Raw genomic sequence first — 24,383 nt, forward strand, 5'->3', positions numbered from 1 at the left:
CTGCCTTCATCTCTTAATGTCATAAAGCCTCTCTTTCATTACTCTCATCCCTCCTCTCTCTCTAACCTCCCCCCACCCCTCTCTCTTACAACTAACACAGCCCGCATTCTGCTGCTGCTGCTCAAAAGTTGCAGCATGCGCCACAGGCAAGGCTGTGCCACTTACATTCAGGTTTATAGTCTTGGTTTTATTATACACCTCCCCATAAGGCAGCCCTCAGAGACGATGACACCCCAGACACCTATTTAAAGGGCTTTTTTGGTGAGTTGCATGATGACGGAGCCCGGGCGGTAGCGGGTTGTCATGTGCAGGCCTCGTCTCTGTTTATGGGCTGTTAGAGCGTTTGAACCGCGGGGGTCAGCCCTGCTGCGCGAGGCACCACAACACTCCATAGGTGGACCACGAAATGAACAAAAATAAACCCTAATGAACCTTTTAAGCCCTCTTGTCCGTCCGTAGGCTAGGAGTGCCATGTGTAAAGAGATAATGCAAGGGGACAGGGGGAGAAGTGGGCTGCCGGCAGGGACAATGAGAACGGGCAGAGGGTCTGTCACTGCTTTGTTTAAAGCTGGTGATCATCCTCTGAGGTGACAGACACTGAAGAGGCGATAGTTTACTGGTGCACGTGATTGTTTGTGTGGGATTGGTGTGTCATCTTCTCTATCTACTCTCAAACTTATGTCAAGCAAACACCCCTCGCTGTTATGCAACAGCCGGTCAATAAACGACAAAATAAACACCACAAACAACCGTCTGAAGTCGCTTCATTTTTCTTGGGTTCGGACTCCTCCTGTCAGCAACTTCCAATTAGCGAACTTCCACAAACTTCTTTCATCTAACCCCTCTGTGATCAGCTTTCAGACCTAAAAATGCAGCCCCCTTTATCCAGTTTTACTGCTCCGGTCTCACTCCGCTTATTATTCCCCGAGCATCAGAGAGCCTCTGCTGAGAGGGAGGACGGCGGCGGAAGCACACAACTCGAGGGAATGAGGAAACAACATCTTCGAGGAAGGAATGAGGAAGTTAAGATTTGCTGTAACTGCTGATGTGATGGATGCGATAAAGGGGGGAAATCTTGCAGTGTTTTTACTTACAGGCATGTGGGAGGTTGCTGACTCTACCTGGCACCGGGAGATCTGCCAGGGCGCGCAGACTCAATTATTTCCCACCTGTCATCCTCTTCCTCTGGACATCCACCCCCAACCCAGAGGAGGCTGTGATCCATTTTCAGCTCTGCGTAGACAGAAACGATACCTCCATAACCAAGCCTAATTGAGGATTGAAACCACATGTCACGTCTCGTCATTATGTGAGGGGATGTCGTACATGATTACTGGTTAACGTACATTTTGTGGTATGTTGGTTAGAAGGGGCTTTGCCACAATAACTGCCACCATCTGGACAACAAAGAAGAAAAATTCAATTATATTAAGTCTTAATCACCCTCTATCATAACCTTTGTTTCTTTTCATTCTCGCTTCATTGTATTAGAGAGTCATTTCAGCCCTCTTGACTGCACCTATACACCTCAGCCGCACCCCCACCGCCACCTACTCCCTCCACCTTTATCTCCACCGCCTCTATCAGAGAACATGTGGACAGAGGCTCAGCGAGAGAGGGCACGGAGAACAGGCAGGCCGAGGAGGGAGGTAATTTCTGCTGTCTCACCTCAGCGCTTTCCTCATTCGACTCTGATTAGCTCCAATAATATCTCAGACTTTTCAGCTGTTCAAAAGGACGAGGGGCTGAAAGGAAGTGAGCGAGAGGGGGCAAGATGGCGAAGAATACGTCCCCTCCCTCTTCCACACCATTAATCTTTCTCTTCTCGCTGTCGTCTCAAGAAAGTGATTATGGCGACTTAATTGTATTTGAGGAGCTTCTCCACATTGTATATTTACCTTATAAGAGGACTTGTCAAACTTTGGAAATGTAGATTAGCAGCATTTCTCCTCAGGGATGATGTTCTTTTAAACGGCTAGATTTGGTAACCGCACTGATTCAATAAAATATGTAACTGATTTGCTTTCAAATGTTTGATAAATGTGTCTGATGTTTTCAGTTTTTATCATTTCACATTAAAACATTAAGGCTTGTTTTTTATTATTTTTTCATTCCAAGCAAGGCACTGGGCTGGGGGAACTGCAGTTTTGGGTGATATTTTTTTGTAGGTTCATCACTACGAGCGTTAAAATGCTAACATGCAGATGTTTGGCAGTTATGTTTAGTTTTAGCATGCCAACTTGCTAATTAACACTAAACACTAATATAGCTGTAGCTGACATTAATTAAGATTTGACCTGATGATGATTAAGGGACACATCATGTTATGAGTCGGACTTCGAACGTCTGTCGTGGCAATCTAACCAATAGTTCAAAAACACAAATGTCCCCCACTGGAAACAATGAGTGTACAAATCCTTTGCCAGTCCATCTCATAAATGTCGAGATATTCCACCAGATAAGTGAGAACCGTGACATGCTTTCATGTCTGTCAGAAAAGTTCATGGCATTCCAGTAGTTGCTGAGATATTTCTGTCTAGCCCGTAGACTGTAAATAACAAGTGGACGTAGTCACTGTGACGTCATCCATTTGGCTCGTTCGAGATGAACTGCGTCTCGCCTGGAAAGAAGACGAGATCAGGTGGCAGCAGCAGGAGGTGGTGACAAAGAGCTGCTGTCAAGTTGGACAGTTTCCAGCGGCCTTCAAGAATTTACTGGAAGTCACAGAAATAGTTACATCCTATTAGATCCGATCTATAGGATACTTAGTTTGAAGACCACAGTCAAATTTATTTATATTTGTTAGTAAATATATGTGGAAAAGTGTGTGTATCTGGCATTGTATTCTCTCCTGCCTCTAGTCTGCCTTGTAATGCACTTTGTAATTGCTCATTTTCTGCAGGTGCTTATAAATAACCTTTATTATTATTATTATCAACTACACAAGATGTTTGTACCTTCATTGCACAACATGAGCCTAATGGCCTACAATCTAGTGTTAAATATTACAATTATTCAGAAAATTAGGCATGACAACAACACTTGGTGTTTGTTGTTAAAACTAAGAGCCAATCAGCTCTTTGATCAGGCGACAGCCAGCGTTTCCCATCATGCCCTGGGTCTTTCAGTCGGTAGAGAGCAGCTTTGATGCCCCCTGCTGGCTACTAAATAGAATACAAGTTTAAGGCACTTCTGAATTGGCTTCACTTTTCAGACCCGGAGGTTGCCCACTGCTCTAGACCAAAGTGCTGGACTAACCAACTGACCAACAGACCAACATTTCCATGCCTAAAGCCATGCGGTTAGCGTGGCTAAAATTGACCAAATTAACAATTCTGTTATGTTTTATTTGTTTCAACCACGTAATGCCATGTAGGAGATCCCACATACCAAATAACTGCTGACTACTAGACACTAATATTGTGCACGCAAACACTGCAACCATTATCGATTAAAACAGAGCCAGCGAGGGGGGGCTTTTGGAAGAACAATGATTAACAATCATTATTCATATAGGCAAAGATTAGAAGTCTGAATTTCTCTGTAGACTTCAAGATTTAGATCTATACACAGCTCATTACCTTCTCCTTTTTCTGTATAGATGCCTGAGCAATGTGCACCATTAAAAAAAGTTTTCATCGATATTTTCGTAGTGTTTCAGTGATTGTCCAGAAGAACTTTTTTATACAGAGCTACATGAATCTAAAAAGCCCTAATGCAACAGTTGATACTGTAACTACCAAACACTAGATAACAGTATGCGGAATGTAATAATGTTAATGCAAGAGAGAATGTCGGTTCTCTCCAGGATATTGTGCAATTGCATACCACTCACCTTAGCCAACAGTCTCGAAGGCATGCAGACACACAAAAGGGACGCAACGCACAAAAACACATGCAACCTGCATAACCTCTGCAGGATACCTACTGGTCATCAAGCATTGTCTCTTTCCTTCAGCTCAGACAAAAGCTTGTGACATGTTCATTAAGCAGCAGGGATCCCATTACTGCACTCAACAGCCTCCCTGTCACAATGCTCACACGTAATTAGTTACACATGCAGCCTCAGGAATGCTAATTGTTGCTCTCCTCCCCTCACTCGCTCATTTCTTTCGATACCGTTTCACACATCCTCCTTCTTTCCCCTCGTTTGTTCGCTCTGCAGGTGGCATAGTGTGCCACTTTTAGACTGTCAAAGTTGTTCAGAAAAGCTTTCAAATTACAGTTTAAATTTCCCCGCTGAGAACCTATTAACTTCATAATGGAGATAGAGAGAGAGAGAGAGACGGAGAGTGAGCCAAAAAGAAAGGGAAAGGCATAGGATGGCAGGCTGGAGGGCTGAGACATTGCTCACTTTTAAAAATCCAATGTGTTATTCACATGTCCTGGAACACCACTCCGTTTTATCCCTCCCCTCATCACTTTCTGTCTGCCTCTCACTCCATCATCCGTCGCTGGCTGCTTGTGTAGCGGAATAGGTCAGCGAAAAGTGTGCACTGATGAGGTAATGATGGTCAGCAGGAGGGGTCACTGTAACTGCACAGCTCAGTCTTGAGCATTTGCAGTTATTGATGGATACTAAGTCCAGTCCTGTATGAATATTATCTTTTCTCTTTTGTTTATTTTGTATCATTAAAGGTTCTTTATTCGGAGCATATCTATATCATATCCACACGGCTCTCAACATGGCGAAGGCTGAGCCGGTGGCTCAGAGCTAACGGTGCTAACAGTGCAAACACGGCAACAGTGCTGACAGAAATAAATGTTTACCTGAGGGGGAACTGGAGGGTGGGTGCCACGCTTCCACGATGACACCGTCGGTCGGGATGGCGTTATCAGCTGTAACCGCCGTAAGAGAGCAGTGCAGAGCGGCGGCCGAGAGCTAGCCAGTGGGGCACGCTCACATGCACTAAAAAGGCATGCGTGGCCGGCCCGGCTATGTAGACAAACAACAGAGAAGATGGGATTACAACACACATAGAGGGGGAGCGACTTCATTCTCTGCTCAGGTATACATTACTCCTCTATATCTTTACACAGCCAATACATTTCTTTTAAAGTCTTAACTGTTAAGAAAAAAAAAAATACTGACCACAAAAACAATAATGGCATGATCCCGTAAAGCCACAAATGTCACTGTATCTAATGCTGCATTTACATGGAATCAGGCAGACGGTAGACAGCAGAAGGACAACACCTTCTGGACGGCACTGGAAAAACAAATAAACAGTTTGACGGAATGGCAGGATGGCAAAATGAAATACACATGACAATATATTGCTATGGTGATGGAATAAATTATATTAAATAACATTGTTTTGTGTCGACCATTTTGTGTAATTATTCAAGTAGTATCTAGTATTTATAACATGTATCTATAAAATTCAGCTTTCTCTTAATATTCTATTGCAAACCTAAACAGTTTTCTCCGGTGTGAGGGAGCTACGTAACATCCGGTTGTAGGAACGTCGCGGCAAAAAGCAAAAATATTGTAACTTTGGACGGCAATGTTGTCTAACATTACCGATGCTGGTACTCTCTGCCCGGCCTCACCTACTTTTACCGTCCTGCTCTTCTGTCCAATAACATGATATGTGGTTTGTAGTGTACCATCTGCCTGATTCCATGTGAAAGCAGCATAACTGTTCCATAAATAAGCAGAGTTTGCCTACATTTTTACAACTGTCCACCTGTCCAACGACAGCAATGCTACTGAAGTAGCAGCCTAACATAGGAGCAAGATTGCCAAATTTCTACTGAAACGTCAACAGTAAGTAAGACTGACTATTCTGTTTGTAACATTATTACACTGGATGTGTGCCATCCTCATGTAGCTACTGTGTTGTAGCTAGAATTAGCATCTAGGAATTCAAAAACACTAGGCAAGATCTGAGTAAAGGTAACTGAAGACTGATCTGAAAAACAACAGGAAAAAACAAGGAAAAACACAAGGAACTTACAGCTGGACCGCTCACTGATGAGACAAACTGGCACAGGGGAGGACACAGACTAAATAGCCAATGAAAGGAGGGTGATAATGGGGGACAGGTGACAGCAGGGCTAATGAAGGACAAGTGAAAACAATCAGGGCGGGGCTCACACAGATAGGAAACACACAAGGGCAGAAAGGGAAGTATCTGAAACAAGAGACAAAGGTGAGTATAGCAAAATATAACAGTAAATGATGACTGAACACTGGAAACAAGGAAAACATAACCTTAGAGGAGAGTGGGACATGACATGCATGTAACAGCATGCAGGAAACATAAAATAGGCTAGAGCCTATTACAGTTTTTCTCGATTGTTTACACACATTTTCTGAAAGCATGCCTCATACTCTCAGAACTCTACACACAAATCAAAAAACACACACAATGGGCAAAACCCCTCAATTCTCCTGCAAAATGAAACTTTACATTCAAAACAATGTTATTTCTTCTCAAAATGGTATTTTGTTTTCAAATGACACACACAAATCATCATATGAATAGACATTTATAAGAACCAGTTGAACACTGATGTGCTCAATGTAAAACACTATGATGAATGGAAAACACTTCTTCTCCATTCATCATAATGACTTAGGCCTTTTTTTTGTTCAGTGTTACACTTACTACAGACAGTACATACATAAGTGTGTTGTAAAATATTTTAGAATATTGTTTTTATACTCAGAACACACAAATACACGGTAACAAATATATTTTATTTTCCCCACAAAAACAATGTACACAGTGTACATCCCAACCAACACAAAGTTGCACATACAGTGGTCTACATACAAAACAACAGAGGAATTTACTGTATACAGTTACAGTAAAAAAAAACGGAAAAAAAACTATGCTGCATCCTCTCTTCTGTTTCGGTCTGGCCACAGCACCTCATCCACATCACAAGCAATGTTTTCCCTGGCCAAGCAGCGGGGGAAATATCGCTTAGCATGTCGAACCCAGCCATGAAAAGCATCAACTGATTGCTAATTGTAACACTGTGTGACAGGTGTTTGCCCATGTGATGAGTCAGTGTGCATAGTAGGGCAATTGACTTTAGAATTTTGAATGACAGTGTGTTCCTTGTGAAAACGAGATTTTCTTCATGAAAATTGTGCCAAATGCAGAGAATTGTGTGTAGTGTTTTGAAAAAAGTGTGTTTTAGAACTGCAATTTGAGTGTAAAGCAGGAATTGTGCTTGTAGTTTAGCAGAATTGGTTCAGGGGGTTGGTGCATGAGTTACATGTTGTGGTCATTGTGTGTCAAGTACCAGTATTTGTGTGTAAACAATTGAGAAAAACTGTAATAACAGGCCGTACAGGTCTGTTAATAATAGGCCAGCTGTGACAGCTGTTTGAGAGGCGAGGTGACGTGAAATTTAAGGGTGTGTAACATATAGGGACAACAGCTGAACTTCAGAATGCCTTAACAACAAAGACTGTGGACCTGTCACGTTAGAGTCACACTATAAGAACCAGTTCATACTTGACAGTATGAGCAGGTGGAATGATAACAGCGATCAATAACTCTTACAATAGATATGGGCATGTGAGTATTGTAGACTTGGAAAACAAATCCAAACCCTTTAGATTAGATTAGATTAGATTAGATAAGCCTTTATTTCCCTTAGGAGAAATTTGTCTTGGGCATTCAATCATGTTGAGCTGTTCAGGTCCCCAGATGGGAGTCGAGTGCCCACAATGCAACTTTGTGAACAGATTTTCCTACAATATGGCCGTTACTAGCCTACAACTCACACAGAAACGCAAAACCATGCTCCCCACTTTCTTTCCCCCAATAAAATATGACAAATATTACACCTCATTATCATGGGAACCTGCTGCTTTCAGATTTCTGTTATTTGCCCGTGTTCATATCCACCTGTAACGAGTGTGAAACTGCAAAATTATCCTACAGTATATCAGCAGCTTTGACTCAGCAGGAGAGGGTCAAAATTGATTAATCTGCCCTCAAACGTGTGGTTTCCCTGAATTATCATACTACCAGAGTCATATGCACACAGCGAGGGGTATTTAGTAATTTCAGGAAAAGGTTGACAGCTCTGAAGGCACAGCAGTTAATTCACTGAGACCAGAATATGAGCCCAGGTGGTTAGCTGACAGTATGGCTCAACCTTCAGAGCTGCTGCTCACGTGATATTCTGGTTCAACAACTGATGTTTCCAAATTTAGCCGCTCGTCACATTTCATTCAGCTCTTGATTGCCGACAACCTGTACCAAATATGGGTGATATTTTGTGAGGGTGGACAAAGATGCGATGCATACTGTATGTTTCCATGGCAACTGCTATACCCATAAGCCTTGCCAACGCCCGGCTAATTACACAATCAGACAGCTCGTGTACTTTAATGTCCGTTTCACTGCCACTCTCTTTTCATTTCACCCAAACGGTGGCCAGTACACTTGCATTGCACTCGCTCTTATCTTGTCAGATACTGGTAGTTATGCAAGATAAACATCTAAATTGTTTCCTAGCAGATCGTCTATCAAGATCTAGAAGTGCATGCACTGACTGGCATCTCAGCCTCGTTGTACCCTTAAATTCTGCTGATCTTATACAAATTTCAAAATACAAATCCTGTTTTATTATCTTCATGAAGTCTCCATAAGAGTGAAATCATACAGTAGGAAGTATTTTAAATCTTGGGTGGTACAAATAAAGCCCTATAACAAAGGAATTTTTCTGTAGTCGTTGATGCTGATTATTTAAAAGCACTTTAAGTGACCTATTTGAAAAAGAAATTAAAAAAGTGGATAGACTACATACCATTACCATACATATTAACTGATACAGTATGTAGTTTTAGTAGTTTAGATAAAGGCAACATTCAATGATAAATCTGTACATCTTCTTTTAAGGTTAAATGATTGATGGTTTGTATTAACAATGAATACCCAGTGATTTTCAGGGACAGAATACCTCTTTCACTTATGTAAATGTGAATAATATGCCAATTTGTACAACTGTAGAATAATTTCACGTAATATAAAGAGTGAAAATATAATCAAGAGTGTGAATAACAATATTTTCCACATATTTAAACCGAAACAAGCTGCAAACACAATATTGGCATATTATCACCTTTTAATGTTAATATGGTGAACTTGTTTTGTTAATTATTTGCATCCAGCAGTCCGACACAGACTGTATATAAGAAGTTGTCGTAGTCACCGTGACGTCACCCATTGGTTTGTGGACTACAGTTTTGAAGCCTTGAGTTCTGCGTTTTGGCCGTCGCCATCTTGGTTCTTTGCAACCAGAAGTGACACAAGAGGGTGAAGCTAAGTACAACTGAACGCTGAATAAGACATTTTTAGGCGACCAAAATGTTACAATTAACTTTGATGAACTGAAAACACGCTGTGAGAAAGGGTTAAAGTTGTAAGACAACTCCCAGACCGGACAACGTTGTGGTAGCGACCTGTCAATCACAAGGTAGCCACGCCATAAAGCATACCCTGCTTTATGGTCTATTTGACTCTACATGGGACCATAATTTACTACATGAACATCATGCTGTATTGAAGAAGACTTGAAACTAGCGATTGAGACCATAAACTCATGTTTACAATGTTTACTTAGGTAATAAATCAAGTGAGAAGTAGGCTCATTTTCTCATAGACTTCTTTACAATCAGATTTCTTTTTGCAACCAGAGGAGTCGCCCCCTGCTGGCTATTAGAAATAATGCAAGTTTAAGGCATTTCAGCATTGGCTTCACTTTTCAGACCCACTGGTTGAACATTAGCATTCAACTTTCCAAAATTCACTCTCCTTTTTGCTCTGTTATGCTCTCTAACCAACTACTAAGTGAAATATCTGGATCTTTAGCTGCTAAAAGCTCCACTGTGTTCAACAGCTAGCTCCAACCTCTGCTGTTTGGTAGAATACAGTGAGTTTTAGAGCTTTTTGTTTTAGCTGAAAACAGCTGCATGCATATTTGACTGATGATGAGAGCGGTGAGAGGGAACCAAAACAGTCAAGTTGGGGAACCAAAAACAATCAGTCGCATTGTTGATAGCTCCGCTCTATAGAGCCAAGAGGAACTGCAAAGTCAAGTGATAATTATCTGTGGGTTTGTCACACGCACGAGCCCTTTTCAATTAGTTTGATCCATTGTTAATATAAAAATATTCATCATAGCACCTTTAATTATTAATGACTTAGAGGGACAAAGTGCAAACCACACAGTTATTTCCTCATAACAACAATACGTTCTCAGCAAATAAATGATTGTAGGTTTCAGTGTCTTGTTTTGAAAGACTAGGATGTTTCATTGATGTATTGTACCTGCAGTCTGTGTCGGTGGTATGTACATAGATGAAACGCTAAAGGAAGGCCACTGGCTGTGGCAACGCCATAGTGCATTATAGGCTGTGTGTCACAACAAACTGGTCCTGCACTGACCCTCCTTCTTGTCTCTCATCTCTCTTCCTCTCTCATTACACCTCTGTGATATTCCCCTCAGGGAGTTGCGAGATAGTGTATGTAGGTTACTGTAACCTATATGGGTAGTGCCATCCATTGGCACCGCAGTCAGTAGCTGTCAGGAAGCATGTTTCATCGCCTACATATTCTCATATCACATCTGTGTTGTTCAGTCATCACATAACCTTGCTTTCAGAAGATCCTCAGCAGTATATGAGACAACAGTGTCACCTACGGGCGGAGGAGAGATCCACACTCAGGCTCTTGGACATTGTGCAGGTGAAAAGGTTTTTTGTTTTTGTTTTTTTTACATCATTCATGCATGCCATGCTCTAGGATTCCTGCACCCAAACACATCACTTGTGAGACACGCAGAACCCCATGTTCCCCATGCAGGGTGATTAACACAACCACAGCCAGATGACAAGCAAACAGACGTGGCGAAGTTAAAAAAGAACAAGGAAGGAAGAGGATTGTGAATAATTCATTTTTTTTCTGTTGCACTTCTCATTACCGTAATTACACAGCCATTGTTCTTTGACAGGGAGGAAACGTGAAATTACAATTTAGGCAGTGAAATTGTCATTTGTAGCAGTAATTGACACTAATAAAATGATTTTTTTCCGTCTTTCCCCTTGGATCATATGCTAATCAAAATGTGAAGTATTAAAGAAGACACTAACGGGCGTGATAAGCAGCTAATGAAAGAGGGGAGGCAAGCGGGACAGTAATAGACATACTCCCGCTAATAAGTTCCTGTTCATTAGAGCATGCAAACTGTTCCCTCCTCCTGTCTTGTCTGTTTCCTCTGACTGACAGCTCTGACAGCCTTTCCCTGTCAAAGGGAAACTTTTGACCGCATCCTCAAATAAAGCATTAATATTTCACAGTACCACTAAGCAAGTTATAAGCTTCTTTATAGATGGATCAGTGGTGTACTATTATTGGAGGGTGACATAAGCCTCTACTTGACTCCCTATTTAAAAATAGATGACACTGTCTATAATGCCAGCGTTTTTGATGACATTTTCTCGCGTCTGGGAGGATGTCTTCACGATGTCGGTAGGCTGACTCACACAGCTGATATGACAGACTTTGATCTCTCCCACTCTCTCTCTCCCTTTTGCTATTCCCCCCCCCCCCAGTGGACTCCTGCATATGTCGACCCACATCCACCCTGAAAAAGCAGAACGAAGATCCATGAAATGAGATGCCAAATACTCGGCTCTCCTTGTGACATGGCAGGAAAAAAAAGTGTGATAGAGAAAGAACAAAAAAAAAGAAAGAAAGTTGAGAAGCCAAAAAGCATTGGCCATAATGAGAAGTGTGTGACTTCAGTTCACCGCTGATGGGCGTATTAATCTTACTGCAATAAAATCTGGTCAGGCATTCACAGTGGGAAGGCACCAAACGCGGCTTACAGGTCCCAAATTACACCCTGGAGGCACTTTACCCTTTAAAAAGCGGATGGGAAGCTGCTGCTGCTGCTGCTGCTGCTGCTGCTGCAAGAAAAAAAAAAAAAATCCAGAAAATAGCACCTGTGTTACAAACGGGCTGCGGGGAGGGCTTGAAGCGACTTATCCGTAACCCGTGCAGGTATGGACGGTGTCAGGGAGTCGCAGGGAGATCAGGAGTGGTGGGTTTTACCATTAGGACTGCAGCGATCTTGGCATTGCACGGGGGAGATGAGGGGAACTCTCAGAGATAATCATGCTAACACTGAATTCCCTCATTACCTCTGGTGCTGAGCTGTGGGCAGGAGTCCAAGTCACACACACACACACAAACACACAGAGAGAGAGAGAGAGAGAGAGCTTCCATAGTGAGCTTAGTGTGAACTGAGCCAGAATGTTGATCACAAGGATCTATGGAACGAGAAAAGACCATTAATGTCAGCCTCTTGAGATGATTAAATATTAAGACTTGGAAGTGGATTTCATATGATTACCATCCACATTATATAAGAAGAGCAACTTAATTGGGTTTATTTGTTCAGCTTCACCTCTTGTTTCCCCCTCCACACGACTCAAAGCTCTGAGAGAAACCTGACATACTTTCTCACAGACTTCTCCTATTATACAGTTCAACCGCTGCGCAAAGTCACTTCAATTACGAGCATGATACTGTTAGTGCCTCTGGTCCCAAGAGGTATTGTAGTGGTACAAGGCTACAGATCAGATTTAGATCCCAGATCAAAGATGCTACAATTTGCACCAAACCCTAATTGGCGTCAAGCAGAAATAGACTGTTTGAACTCCCTCTGATCGCTGTCAGTATAGGGCGACTAGCGGATATGAAGGGTGACAAAGTTCAGTAAAAATGCTTCTCTGACACATTTACATCTGCGTGGATACTGTTTATTTAATCTACTCGGTTTTGATTTAGAAAGACGTGCTCTGCGTTTGACTGATGAGACCTGGAAAAAAAACAAAAAAAAACAGGACAAACATGTTTTGAGGAATTTGAAGGAGAAAAAAAAGTTATCTTTCTCTATTAGTACAGCCGTGCTGTGCACAACGGCTGATCTGAATAGAAACATGAGTTTATCTTTTTGATATTGGCGTTGACTTAGCTCCATAAAACATGTCCAGAGTGTTATTTGATGTCCTCTTCAAAGACAGCACATGTGGGTGTGACAGACACGAAAGGAAAATACTTAAGCATATATGAACTATATGGGTAAGACTTTGCACATAATAAAGCTGCTTTTGATTCTCCCTCTCCATTTATCATCTTTCAGTCTCCGCTCAGGCACCTGTGGATCACCGCATGTCGTTGGAAGCTATTTTAAGAGTCAATCAAAGGGCTGATGTGATTGTGATGAGGTGAGGTCATCCATAGCTCTGAGTGAGGCTAAAATAAGCTCGTCCTAAGTAGTGATCGTTCCTCAAAGTGCAAATTTAATTTGCAAATTCAAAGCTAAAAGAGGCTACTGAGGCATTTGTAAATGTGTAACCCTGATGAAGGCATTTCTCTTACAGTCTTTTCAGGCACACAGACACTAATGTTTTTTCCACTTTCAAAAAGGAAAAAGGAACAAATTCTCTCAGGCCCTCTTTACCTAAACTGTCAGCACCTCGTTCATCATGATGAAATAAGGAAAACAAATGTTGTGCAACATAATAACACAGGGGGAATTTTCTCTGAAGGTTAAACGCTATTTTAAGCAACTGTGTGAACAATGACTTTAAGCAATTTAACGTTCCCTCTATGGGCTGAGGAGTGTGTTTGGATCCTTGCCTGTGTATAAGTGTTTGCCTTTCCGCTTCAGTGAACATGTGTTTGAGAGGGAACAGTGCCAATAGGGAATATAAAAGTTATGTGAGGTGTGTGTGTGTGTGGGTGTGCATTATGCAAATACCTGCCTGGTATGACCCTGGACAGGTAGCCAATTGGTGCAGGATAAGGAAGTTAGGAGGATAAAAAAAAAACATTGTGGTAGTGGCAGCACCTAGTGTGTCTGCATGCTTTCATTTGTTAATCCTAAGAATTGGGAAGCGAAAGGACTCACCTCGTCTCACTATAAACACTAGTGACAAAGTATTGGAATCTCCAGAAATTAACACTGATCTCTATTCAGCCGTGTTGAGATCTTGGATCTACGTCAGGCCTGGTGCAACCCCGTTCTACTGCTCTGGTAAGCTGCCATACTGGTGCTGGGCAACTTGTAGTGCTTTTCAAAATGACTGAACACAGTATGATCAAACTGAGGGCTGAAAGGTCTAATAGGATGTGTGTTGTAATGCCTTTTAATTCTAAAATGATTGCTAATTATAACTATTATAACTATATGCTTTCATTGGCCTTTTAACCTGTTCTATTGAGGGTGTGCAGGTGTGGAAAATATGGAAAAAATGCATTTTTTTGCACAACTGCACTAAAATATTTGGACATTTTTTTCCAGTGGGTTTTAACCTCCAGCTATCTCACATGCATCTTGTGTTGTTGCAACAGTTTGATTATCTGTGCGATTGCACTGAACAGCATCTGCAATTTCAAAACAAAATTAGAGACGGTAAATAATGTAGAATAGTACAAACAAAATGTCCCGTATACCCTCACTTGAATATTTACTGAGCTGAATATGAAATAAAGTTTTGTGTAACGCTATGCAAAATAATACATTAACTTTAATATATTCCCCTGTACTTTTTCAGCACACTTTCACGCTGTCAACACTGCACCTCCTCACTCTTGTTTCAGCTGTCGGTGTCGCAGAAAGGTTGCATATTTAATGCCACGGCAGCAACCTCTGTTTTAATTAAAGGTTGGTTTCAAAAGCCGTATTTACAGTAGATAGGTAAAGCAAAAATGGAGTGAACTAAAACAGACAATTGACCCATCTTAGTTAGGTCCAATGCCATCATAAGGCCACAATGACATGAAATGAAACCAACAGTCTTCTGACTGATATGGGGGTTGTGTAAACTTCCTCAGATAAGATTGTCTTCATCACCGCTTTCACTATGGCTCAGCTAACGGGATATTGATCCATAACTGTGACTATGTCTTTGTCTTTGTTCTTAAGCGCTGCTACAGTACATTACATACTCGCTGCCTTGTTGATAAGACACCTGCTCGGCAGTATATACAGGGTTAACGCAGCATGAGGTGTTTGAGCAGACTTGGCAGATTGTCAGCTGAGGAGCTGATCTACCTCGGCATGACGGCGTGTGTCACCTACCTCCTGGGGAAATCTCATTCAGGGTTCTCGACTTTAGGTTGTTATAAAACTGATTTGCCAGATCTTTAGCCTCGGCCGCCTGTCTGTGTGTCACATTTGTGTCAGGCTGGCAGCACAGTATCTACTGTTGAAATGTGCGACAGGGCTTGGCATAGTTTTGTTTATTACCTGCCATAAAGGTGTGACCAAGATCTTCCATGGAACAGGTTAAGCTTGGGTCACTGTGTAAAGAAGCAAGTTCATTGTGTAGCCATCTGAAACAGGTGTTACCCATCACGTTGACAGCTTAATTAAAATACATAGCACAATAACGTTTACAACAAAATGTTTTCACATTGCTCATCTTAGACAGGGAATGCATACCCAGTTTAAAGCACATTTTAAAACAATTACTTCCCAAAGCCATGAAGCTTTGGTTAAATGTTCGAAAATGTTATCGCTCAAAAGGCTCGTGGATTGTGTAAACAACTTCATAATAGTGACGTATGGAAAAGAAAACAAAAACACAATGTAGACTGGAAAGTAGAGAATCTATTTTAGCATCAGTATTGGTAATTAAACTAATAAGTTTAACTGGAATTGTATGACTCATGTCCCAAACATTCAGAATCAATAACCATGTGAGAGTAACCGAATATTGGTAGTGAACAGTGTCAGTCATCATGACTCAGCTGTGCATGTGCAAAACCACTCTCTCTACCTCCTGCTGGGCAAAACAGTGGAGCTGTTGAAATTCTGACAAGCTTTATTTACATGGGATGCAAATATACTTGTGGTTAAAACAAGCCTTTTATTTACCTCTATATGTATACAGCGCTAACTGCAAATGTCAAGCGCGAAAGGGAGTGCAGTCCACACTAAACACTACATCAACTGACAATGGAATAAGCAGCTGTATAGCTAATATGTAAAATCAGTGTTACGTCAAACAGCAGCAGCATGTACGTTTATGTTAGCCTAAAGACACCAAACAGCCTAAAACAAAGAACTAACAAACAAATATTAAATGGAAGTTGTACACTGTGTAACCAGAAAATAAGCCTCCACAAAAACATAAAACCTAACTGACCCATTCTTCTGTAATTTTCTACAAGTCCTCCAACCCATACGACCACATAGATCGTTTTGTTACCTCTAATACGACCCACAGGAGCGTTTCCTACATCAGCGCCCCTACCGGTGGCAGGAAATCATCACGTCCAACCTAAACGTAACAGGCACAGTTTTAAACACGGCAAAAAAAAAAAAACTTGGTTAGGTTTAGGCAAAGATCATGGTTTGGGTTTAAAACAAGTATGTTTGTTACGTAACTTAACTGACGTACGTACATACAGTAACATTGTTAACCTACGTTAACTACATGACATAAGTTAAGTATGTTACATAAGTCAACGTTGAGTTAAAATAACTCAACTGACTTCCTCCTTTGCTCCCATCGTAATTACTACGCCCGCTAGACGTCTAACAATAAACGTAAACATGGGTTTGCAATAAGATGCTTGTACAAACGACCTATGGGGTCGTTTTTTTAGGGGGAGGACAGTCTCGTAATTTTCGTATGTCTAATGGACAGCTTACACAACCCATAAAGTGTGCTGACGTGGACTTCCTTTGTGTTACTACTTTTTAGTTCCCTTAAATGTCTTATTACGCATGGCAACATAAATATGTTCAATTTAATGAATAAACTTATTTACACAGTTTAAATTTTGTAATCCTTAAGATTTCAGGCCTGGTTGATTTGATCATGGTTTGTGCTTACTGCTACAAACACATTGCATTTCGTATGGCTGTGTCACAATATAAGCTGACCCGTGTTTTGCTTTTTTTTTTTTTTATATTATTTTTGTTGGCTTTTTGCCTTTATTTTGATAGAGATAGTGATGGTTGTGAAAGGGGGAGAGAGAGGGGATGACATGCCGCAAAGGGCCATGGGTCAGATTTAAACCCCGGGCCGCTGCAGCTAGGACGCAACCTTTGATACATGGGGCGCCCGCTTTACCAGACGAGCTACCTGGGCACCCAATATCCATGTTTTGTCTTTTGATGTGAAGTTTTAATGGTTTTAATGTGAACCAGCAGCTGCAGGATTTCCGTTTTCAGTAGCAGAAACTTATTACAGATCTGATACGGTGTGAAAAGAGCGAATAGTAAACAAGGATGCGGATCTCAATGAGATAAGATTGCACTGGAGTACATGCACGCATCGTTTCCCTGTGAATCCATCCTTCTTAGGTAGGCAATATGAATCCAGCGTGGGAATTACCATTGATGAAAACTACTATACTATATCGAGACAATTACTGAATGTAAATACATTAATAGTATTAAAAATAGGGTTTGGTTTCATGAAAATCCTAAGGGATTATGTACAAAAATGTTCAGTTGAATTAAACAAACCTTGCATTAGTATACTTTATTATAATATGTTGTGAATATTTGACACAATATAATAATTAGAATATTCCAAGCATGGTTGTTTTGTGTTGGATGCCCTAAAGCAGTCTCATTTTTAATTGACCCTTACAGTAAATTCCTCGTCTCCTGCCTCAGCCCCTGGGCCATGGTACATCACAGCGTAGCAGCTACAATATGAGCGTAACTCCATCCACCACCCTGGACAGCCAGCTGACTTCTACCTGGGGCCCTTCCAACTCCTACCCTGATGGTGAGGCTTTGTGACGCACACTGACACGCATATCTTAATGAAGACTATTGTGTGCCTTCCCTGGCATATAATGTATGCACTCCTCGCTGACTTAAATCAATTCATTAAATTGTCTGAACAAAATCGTAAAATGCCTCGAGAAAACATGCTAATTAGTTCTGCGGAAGGATTCTGATTGCTCTCTGTTCTACAATCCAGTTCTCTCGCTGGTTATGAAACCCGCATTGCAAAATGAAAAATCATTCAACAATTAGCGACTGATGTATTGCTCACCTGGTGAGCCCAGAGCTCTGAAACACAAGGCACGAATTAAGAGATTCCCGACTGAGAAGTAGCTCAACAGCTCTTTCGGTAAACTGCTCTGTAGATTAATTATTGACAAAATACTTTCAGTGGAGGAATTCATGTTTCCCTCATCAGATTCATATTTACATTTAAACAAAATTCACTGATGTAGACAAATGCGTTTTTTTTTTGTGTGTGTTTTCATACATTACTATTGATTTCTGTCTCCAGTTCCGATGGTGTTGTCTGGTTACACGGGTCGCCTGTGGCCTCGTGACTCCCAGCCTCAGTACTGGAGTAAGTACCAGGTGTGGGAGTGGCTGCAGCAGGTCATGGACATGCACCAGATCGACGCCTCCAGCATCCCCTTCCAAAACTTTGACATTGACGGCCATCAGCTCTGCAGCCTGAGCTACCAGGACTTCATCCATGCTGCCGGCAGCGTGGGACCCATTCTCTTCCACAGCATCGCAGAGCTCAAGTGGAGCGGTGCGTCTGATAGTCTATAAAGGGGGGCTGAAAGGGGAAAAAAGGAAGATGATTAGTCCCAATAAAAAGAGAAGCTTGGTGATTGGAGTTGGGTCTTGCTGGGGAGAGATCACAGATCTGGTCAGGGGTCGCACTGCATGGTGCTGTAGACTGCTTAAAGCGAGGGAGATGATGGATTTGTTGTTTGCTCTTGCTCGAGTGGGTCTCCTAACAAAGCACAGAGGGGGTGTGAAACTGAGGAACAAGCTGGCTCATCCACTGTTTTTTAATCAGAGTTTGAGGCTTATTGTAAAGAAACTGGAGTTCATAGGCCTGAGGCTTCACCTCTGGGCTTTTTGAAATGTGGCTTACAGGAAACTGAAGCAAATAAAATGATTATTGTGCAACAATATGTGCTAAATGATATCCGCACATTATAGTTTATCTGACGTCTAAAGTTAATGGCATTTCAAAACAACAATAGTGGCAGAAGACCAGGCACAACAGGTTTAACCTCCAGAGACATTCAAAGTGAACCCGACGAGAGCACAATGCTGCTATTGTTGCTGTAAGCTGAAAGAAACCAGCTCAGTTTCTTTTGGAACGAGTTTCACTTTTACACATCAAATATGATTGTCAAACCGTCTGTGATACCTGGGTATGATTGCCATGACAATTTGAGGCCGTATAGTAAAAACAATGTTTGTTGCTACTTCTCTGTTTCACCTGGTTTTATTCTGGAGAACAGGTCGTTTTTCACTCATTTTACTGTCTGCTATTAAGAAAGTATTAAATGTTTTTGGCTCTGTTTGTGCTGAAAATACAGAACCCTCCTGCTTTCAGGCTCTAAAAGTAAAAGTATCTGCATATGCAATAAAGCAACGCAGTAGGTTTTGTACTAAATGTGGTAAATATCTAAGACTGCCTCACAGTTTAACAAGCAATATAGTGCCCTAAAGAGGCTTTCAAGACTTTTTAAGCAAGGATTTGTGGTCAATCTTCACATATTACACAACACTGACAAATTGAATCTCCTGATTTGTGCTAATAATTAATTTCCTTATTCCTTCTCACCCCTTCACAGGGCCGTATCATGTCGACATAGGGCAACTTGATCTCAAACCAGAATGTAAGAGAATGTCACACAACTTGTTAGTCAAGAAAGAAAAACGTCGACACAGATAGACGTGTCCACAGTTGATCAGATAAGTCTAATAAATCATTATGTCTCCTTTATAGTAGACTTCTCCTGTCCATTTCCAGACGTCAGCTATCCACCTGGAGGTACAGTGAATATATCAGTCTGCTGCATTGTTTCTACTAATGCTTCACACAAATGGATCATGTAAGTAATAAATGAAATGTTGACTTTGATTCTTGTTTCCTCTGTTAACTCAGAAATCTACGATCCCTTGATTCACCCGCTCGCCCCGGTTGCCTCCCCAACCCCAAGCTCCAGCCCTGGTGAGGAATTCACAAGACAATACAACACAACATGTTTTTTTAGAGAAAAGAAGAAAGTAAATAAAAGGATTCAACGATAACTTGGTTTCATTTTCTCAGATATCAAAAGGTCTTTCAGTCGTCAGGTCAAAAAACACAGTAAGTAAAAATCAACACATCTTTACATTTTTTTCAGAACATATGCTATGTTATGTTTATTCCTACCATTCAAACTACTTTCTTTCCCCACAGACCCAAGGGGGACCCACTTGTGGGAATTCATCAGGGACATTCTGCTGAACCCAGAGCGAAACCCAGGGCTCATCAAGTGGGAGGATCGGACAGAGGGGGTTTTCCGTTTCCTCAAGTCGGAAGCGGTGGCACAGCTATGGGGCAAGAAGAAGAATAACAGCAGCATGACCTACGAGAAGTTGAGCCGGGCAATGAGGTACAGTACGCATGCAGCTATCACACAAATACAAAACCAGACAATAAGTCAATCACTGGAGGAAAGATTTAGCTCTCATTTGATTTTTTTTTGTTGATTTTTTCCCTTTTTTCAAGGTTGTTTTCATATATGCAATTTACAGTTTGTCATTACAATAGTTTATAAACCAATTTTTTAAGTAGTTGATCTTATAGACGAACTCATTAAGTACACTAGAAAAAAAAAACTTCAACATTCAAAATTGAAATAAAATTAAGAACAAATAATAATAATAATAATAATAATAATAATAATAATAATAATAATAATAATAATAATAATAATAATAATAATAATAATAAAAGAAAGAATAGAATTTAAAAAAACACATAAAAAACAATAATAATACAAAAATAAGAGAGTAATAATAATAAATTAAATAAACATCAGATCATCATTTGATTTTAATGCTTTTTCTTCATGCAACTTCACTTACCTTTCTCCCCTAAGTGAAACTTCAGAAATAAAGTTCCTGCTCTTTCAATGCAATCAACCCCTTATATATACACAGGATGGTTCTTTAGTTTGGCAATAGCTTGTAAAATCTGTGATGAGGAAGAAATTTCACACTGCATTGTTCCTGATCCAATTTACTTAAGCAGCTTACAATGCACTTGCTACTGAAACAGTAACAACTAAGACATTTACTTTGAAACAACTTCAGATGCTTATAGGTGACATCATTAAGAGTTACACATCTAAAGTGAACTCAACCCTTTAAAACACATATTTACCATTGTTGATTAGCTACAGTAGAGGATGGACTCATTGTTGAAGCGCTACACATTTCTCTCAAATGAACTGAAATGGCCTTCTCTTCAGACAAGCTTCCTGGCTCCTGCAATAGTCACAGCTTTACATTCAAATGAGCTAATGAGCTTAATTTCATTATAGCGCAAACCACTGGGAACTACGAAATGTGCCCGCAGGTACTGTCACTGTGACCACAAAGCTGATTTTCTGTTTACTGTGTGGTGCAGCAGAAGGATTTGCAGCTTGATGGCATCACCAGACAGATCGGTGCTCTCTGGTATGAATAACAAAAACAAAGGAACAACAGCCAAACTGACTTTGTTTGAATTCACGTGATTGAACTTCGAGGAAACTTAAAACACAAACAGAAAAGATATTTGCCAAACAACAGAGAAACAAAAAAAAAAAATCTAAAACCTTTAAAAAAAGTAATATATACAGTATATATATATATACTTTAATTTTTAAAAACGGCTAGAAACTGACTAAAACAGCTGTGGTTTTTAGCGAACATTACTCAAACCTGGGAAAATTGTGTATTTGTTGGGGACTATTTTTAACAAGATTTTGGTAGAAATTTTGTGACCTGGCCGCCATGTTGAAAACAGTCAAGCCAAAACCAAGCAGCGCCCACCAGCCAGAGCAAACTTTCTCATTTTACAGCTAAACAGTACACTAAAATATGTTTATGAATCCATCTGAGGTGAGAAATAGGCATTACAGTAACACAATATTGATTCATATTTGATCAGCGCTGCCTAGTTTGACAGTTTGATTGGAGTTCACGAGTTTCGTGAGGAGTGATTGACATCTGCTGTCGAGACAGCTCGGCTCTGATTGGTTGTTTTCCTTCAGGGCTGTGAAATCTTGCAAATGCCATTATGAGCACAGGAGAACACAGAGGAACATGTTTTTTTTTCACAGATTATCTGTCTCATGCACTACTGTCAGGATACAGTGGCTTGGTTTTATAAAAATAACTGTTTATCATATTTGCTCAAAGTTACCGACTGCAGCTTTAAAGATAAAAACACGTCTGTTCATATTGCACAATAAATAGTTGTTATTCATCTGATTCTGATTTATTAAATATAAAAGCTCTATTAGAGAAAATCTGTCTGATAGTGTTCGTCTGTCCTCTGTTACAGATATTACTATAAAAGAGAAATCCTGGAGCGAGTAGATGGACGCAGACTGGTTTACAAGTTTGGAAGGAACGCAAGAGGATGGAGGGAGTCGGACTAGTGCCAATTTCATTAATTTATGTGTTCCTTGATGTTGTATGCAAATGTGATGTTTTTATTGTAGTTTTTTCATTAGCTGTGTTTGATAAAAAAAATATGTTTGAACTGTTTACACTATGTTGATAATTGTATGTTGTTTTTTCTTTAAAGCCATCCCTTTGTTGTGACACTGCACTGAGATGCTCATTACTGTGCCTTATTAAATAAAATGTGCTTATTGTGCCAGCATGACAGCAGTCAAACCACACGTGTGTGTGTTAACATGAGATCTTACTGAAGGATAAGATATCAAAAACTGCTAATATAAACATTTTATATTCTATTTTCTTACACTTTTTCAGACATTACAAGTCCCAAAGGAGTACATGTTGATAGCCTTCAAAACACACGTGGCAAACAGATGTATGTTTTGACACTGTAGATACTGTGAAATGTCCTTTGAGAAGGATGCTTGATCACTGCAGAGAAAAACACATAAAATAATAATAAAACAATATCCTATAAGCGCAATGCAGCAATGAAGTACAAGAATCCATAACCAAGTGATGAATATTTACAACAACGTAGCACAATGTCTTATTTGGTTCATTTCATACGTTGCATTCATTGAGCTGTAAAGAAAGTGTGTACATGTTTGTTGATGTTTGATATAAATAAAGCTCTTTGTTGTTTTTATTTTATGAAAGTCATTTTTCAGCATTGCATGTGTACAAGTTGTGTGTGGTTTACGTCAAGAAGAGGGTGATTCCTGTGACTTTTAATTAAAGCAGCAGTGGGTAGAAATGGAGCAAATATGATTAAAAAATATCATTTTTATTAAAACGGTCACTATATCCTGACAGTGGTGCATGAGACAGGTGATCTCATCTCACCTAACGGCATCTGTAAGATATCACAGACTGGGGGAAAACAACCAATCAGAGCCGAGCTGGAGTAGGCCGTCCGGCTGCCGTCTCTGAGCGGCTGTCAATCACTCGTGAATTCCGATCAAACGGTCAAACTAGGCAGCGCTGATCGAATATGAATTGATATTTTGTTACTGTGATGACTATTTCTCACCTCAAATGTTTTCAGAAACATCCTGTAGTGTACTGTTTAGCTGTAAAATGAGAAAGTTTGTGACCCTGGAACCATGTTTAGATCTGTTGAGGAAATACCAAACACCGGCTGCCAGCCAGAGCACAGCCAATAGGAACGTTCAATAGAAACGCTCTCTCTGAAATGTCCTGTGATTGGTCAAAGTCTCCCGTCACAGGTTAGATTTTTTATGAGGAGGTGCCGAATCCAGTTTTCTCTCAGAACACTTGAATTTCAGTATGCTGAAAGGTTAATATGGAATTTTTGCCCAATGATGCCAAAAACGTTCTGCCTACTGCAGGTTTAAGTTAAAGAAACATTCAGCATATCAGCATTTTGAGTTCAATCTACCGCCCAAATAGCCCAGACTTGTTCAATATCCTCTAGTATCCAAATAGTGTGACTTCCGCAGCTGTAAGCCTTGTCCCATGGAATCTGTTAACTCAGAGATAGTACAGGTCATTTCTGTTTTATCGTGACAGTGTGAAACGCCACACAGCTAATTGTTCGCCATCACGTGCCACAGCTCCCACGCTGGTTCCTGCAGGCAGGCAGACGAACGGCTGGGCCTTGATGGCCAACAAGATAAAAGAGCAGTGTCAATACAATGCTCCATTCTTTGGCATGTGTTCACAAGCAAATTTGGTCTGATCTTCCCTCTGATTTATCTGCCGTTTTAACCCTTTCTTTACACAGCGTGGCATTGATTGACACCATGTTCGGTTATTATCTTCCCTGACGGCTTCAACATTTGCACCACCGCTGCATCCCTTTTCCAGTTTTGTCACTCTGCTCTCACACACATCAGTGTCACTAACCGACACTGTCATGATGT

At 40.6% G+C, this 24,383-nt stretch overlaps 1 protein-coding gene and 1 long non-coding RNA gene across 5 annotated transcripts in view; one reads left to right on the top strand and one right to left on the bottom strand.

Moving 5' to 3' along the window:
• Positions 1 to 2,805: 2,805 nt before the first annotated feature.
• LOC119486577 overlaps positions 2,806 to 24,383 on the bottom strand; it is a 341,860-nt gene continuing 320,282 nt past the window's right edge. The window contains exon 3 of the long non-coding RNA XR_005206558.1: positions 2,806 to 2,846. This is a non-coding gene — a long non-coding RNA (uncharacterized LOC119486577). The remainder of the gene's footprint in view (positions 2,847 to 24,383) is intronic.
• On the top strand, positions 7,967 to 23,146 carry ehf (ets homologous factor). 4 transcript variants are annotated; one of them, XM_037766766.1, is made up of 9 exons: positions 7,967 to 7,971; positions 8,347 to 8,349; positions 18,308 to 18,565; positions 19,629 to 19,673; positions 19,784 to 19,828; positions 19,943 to 20,008; positions 20,108 to 20,146; positions 20,240 to 20,435; positions 22,376 to 23,146. In XM_037766766.1, exons 3-9 carry the CDS (start codon positions 18,313 to 18,315, stop codon positions 22,470 to 22,472), a joined length of 741 nt encoding a protein of 246 aa, XP_037622694.1. In that variant the 5' UTR covers positions 7,967 to 7,971; positions 8,347 to 8,349; positions 18,308 to 18,312; the 3' UTR covers positions 22,473 to 23,146. The 4 variants fall into 4 exon arrangements, with proteins under 4 accessions (XP_037622694.1, XP_037622690.1, XP_037622692.1 ...); XM_037766762.1 differs by lacking the exons at positions 7,967 to 7,971; positions 8,347 to 8,349 and adding exons at positions 13,871 to 14,076; positions 17,653 to 17,791; XM_037766764.1 differs by lacking the exons at positions 7,967 to 7,971; positions 8,347 to 8,349 and adding exons at positions 13,871 to 14,076; positions 17,653 to 17,791 and having other exon boundaries at positions 19,787 to 19,828.

The sequence above is a fragment of the Sebastes umbrosus genome, chromosome 4, assembly GCF_015220745.1.
Source record: "Sebastes umbrosus isolate fSebUmb1 chromosome 4, fSebUmb1.pri, whole genome shotgun sequence".
NCBI lineage: Eukaryota > Metazoa > Chordata > Actinopteri > Perciformes > Sebastidae > Sebastes > Sebastes umbrosus.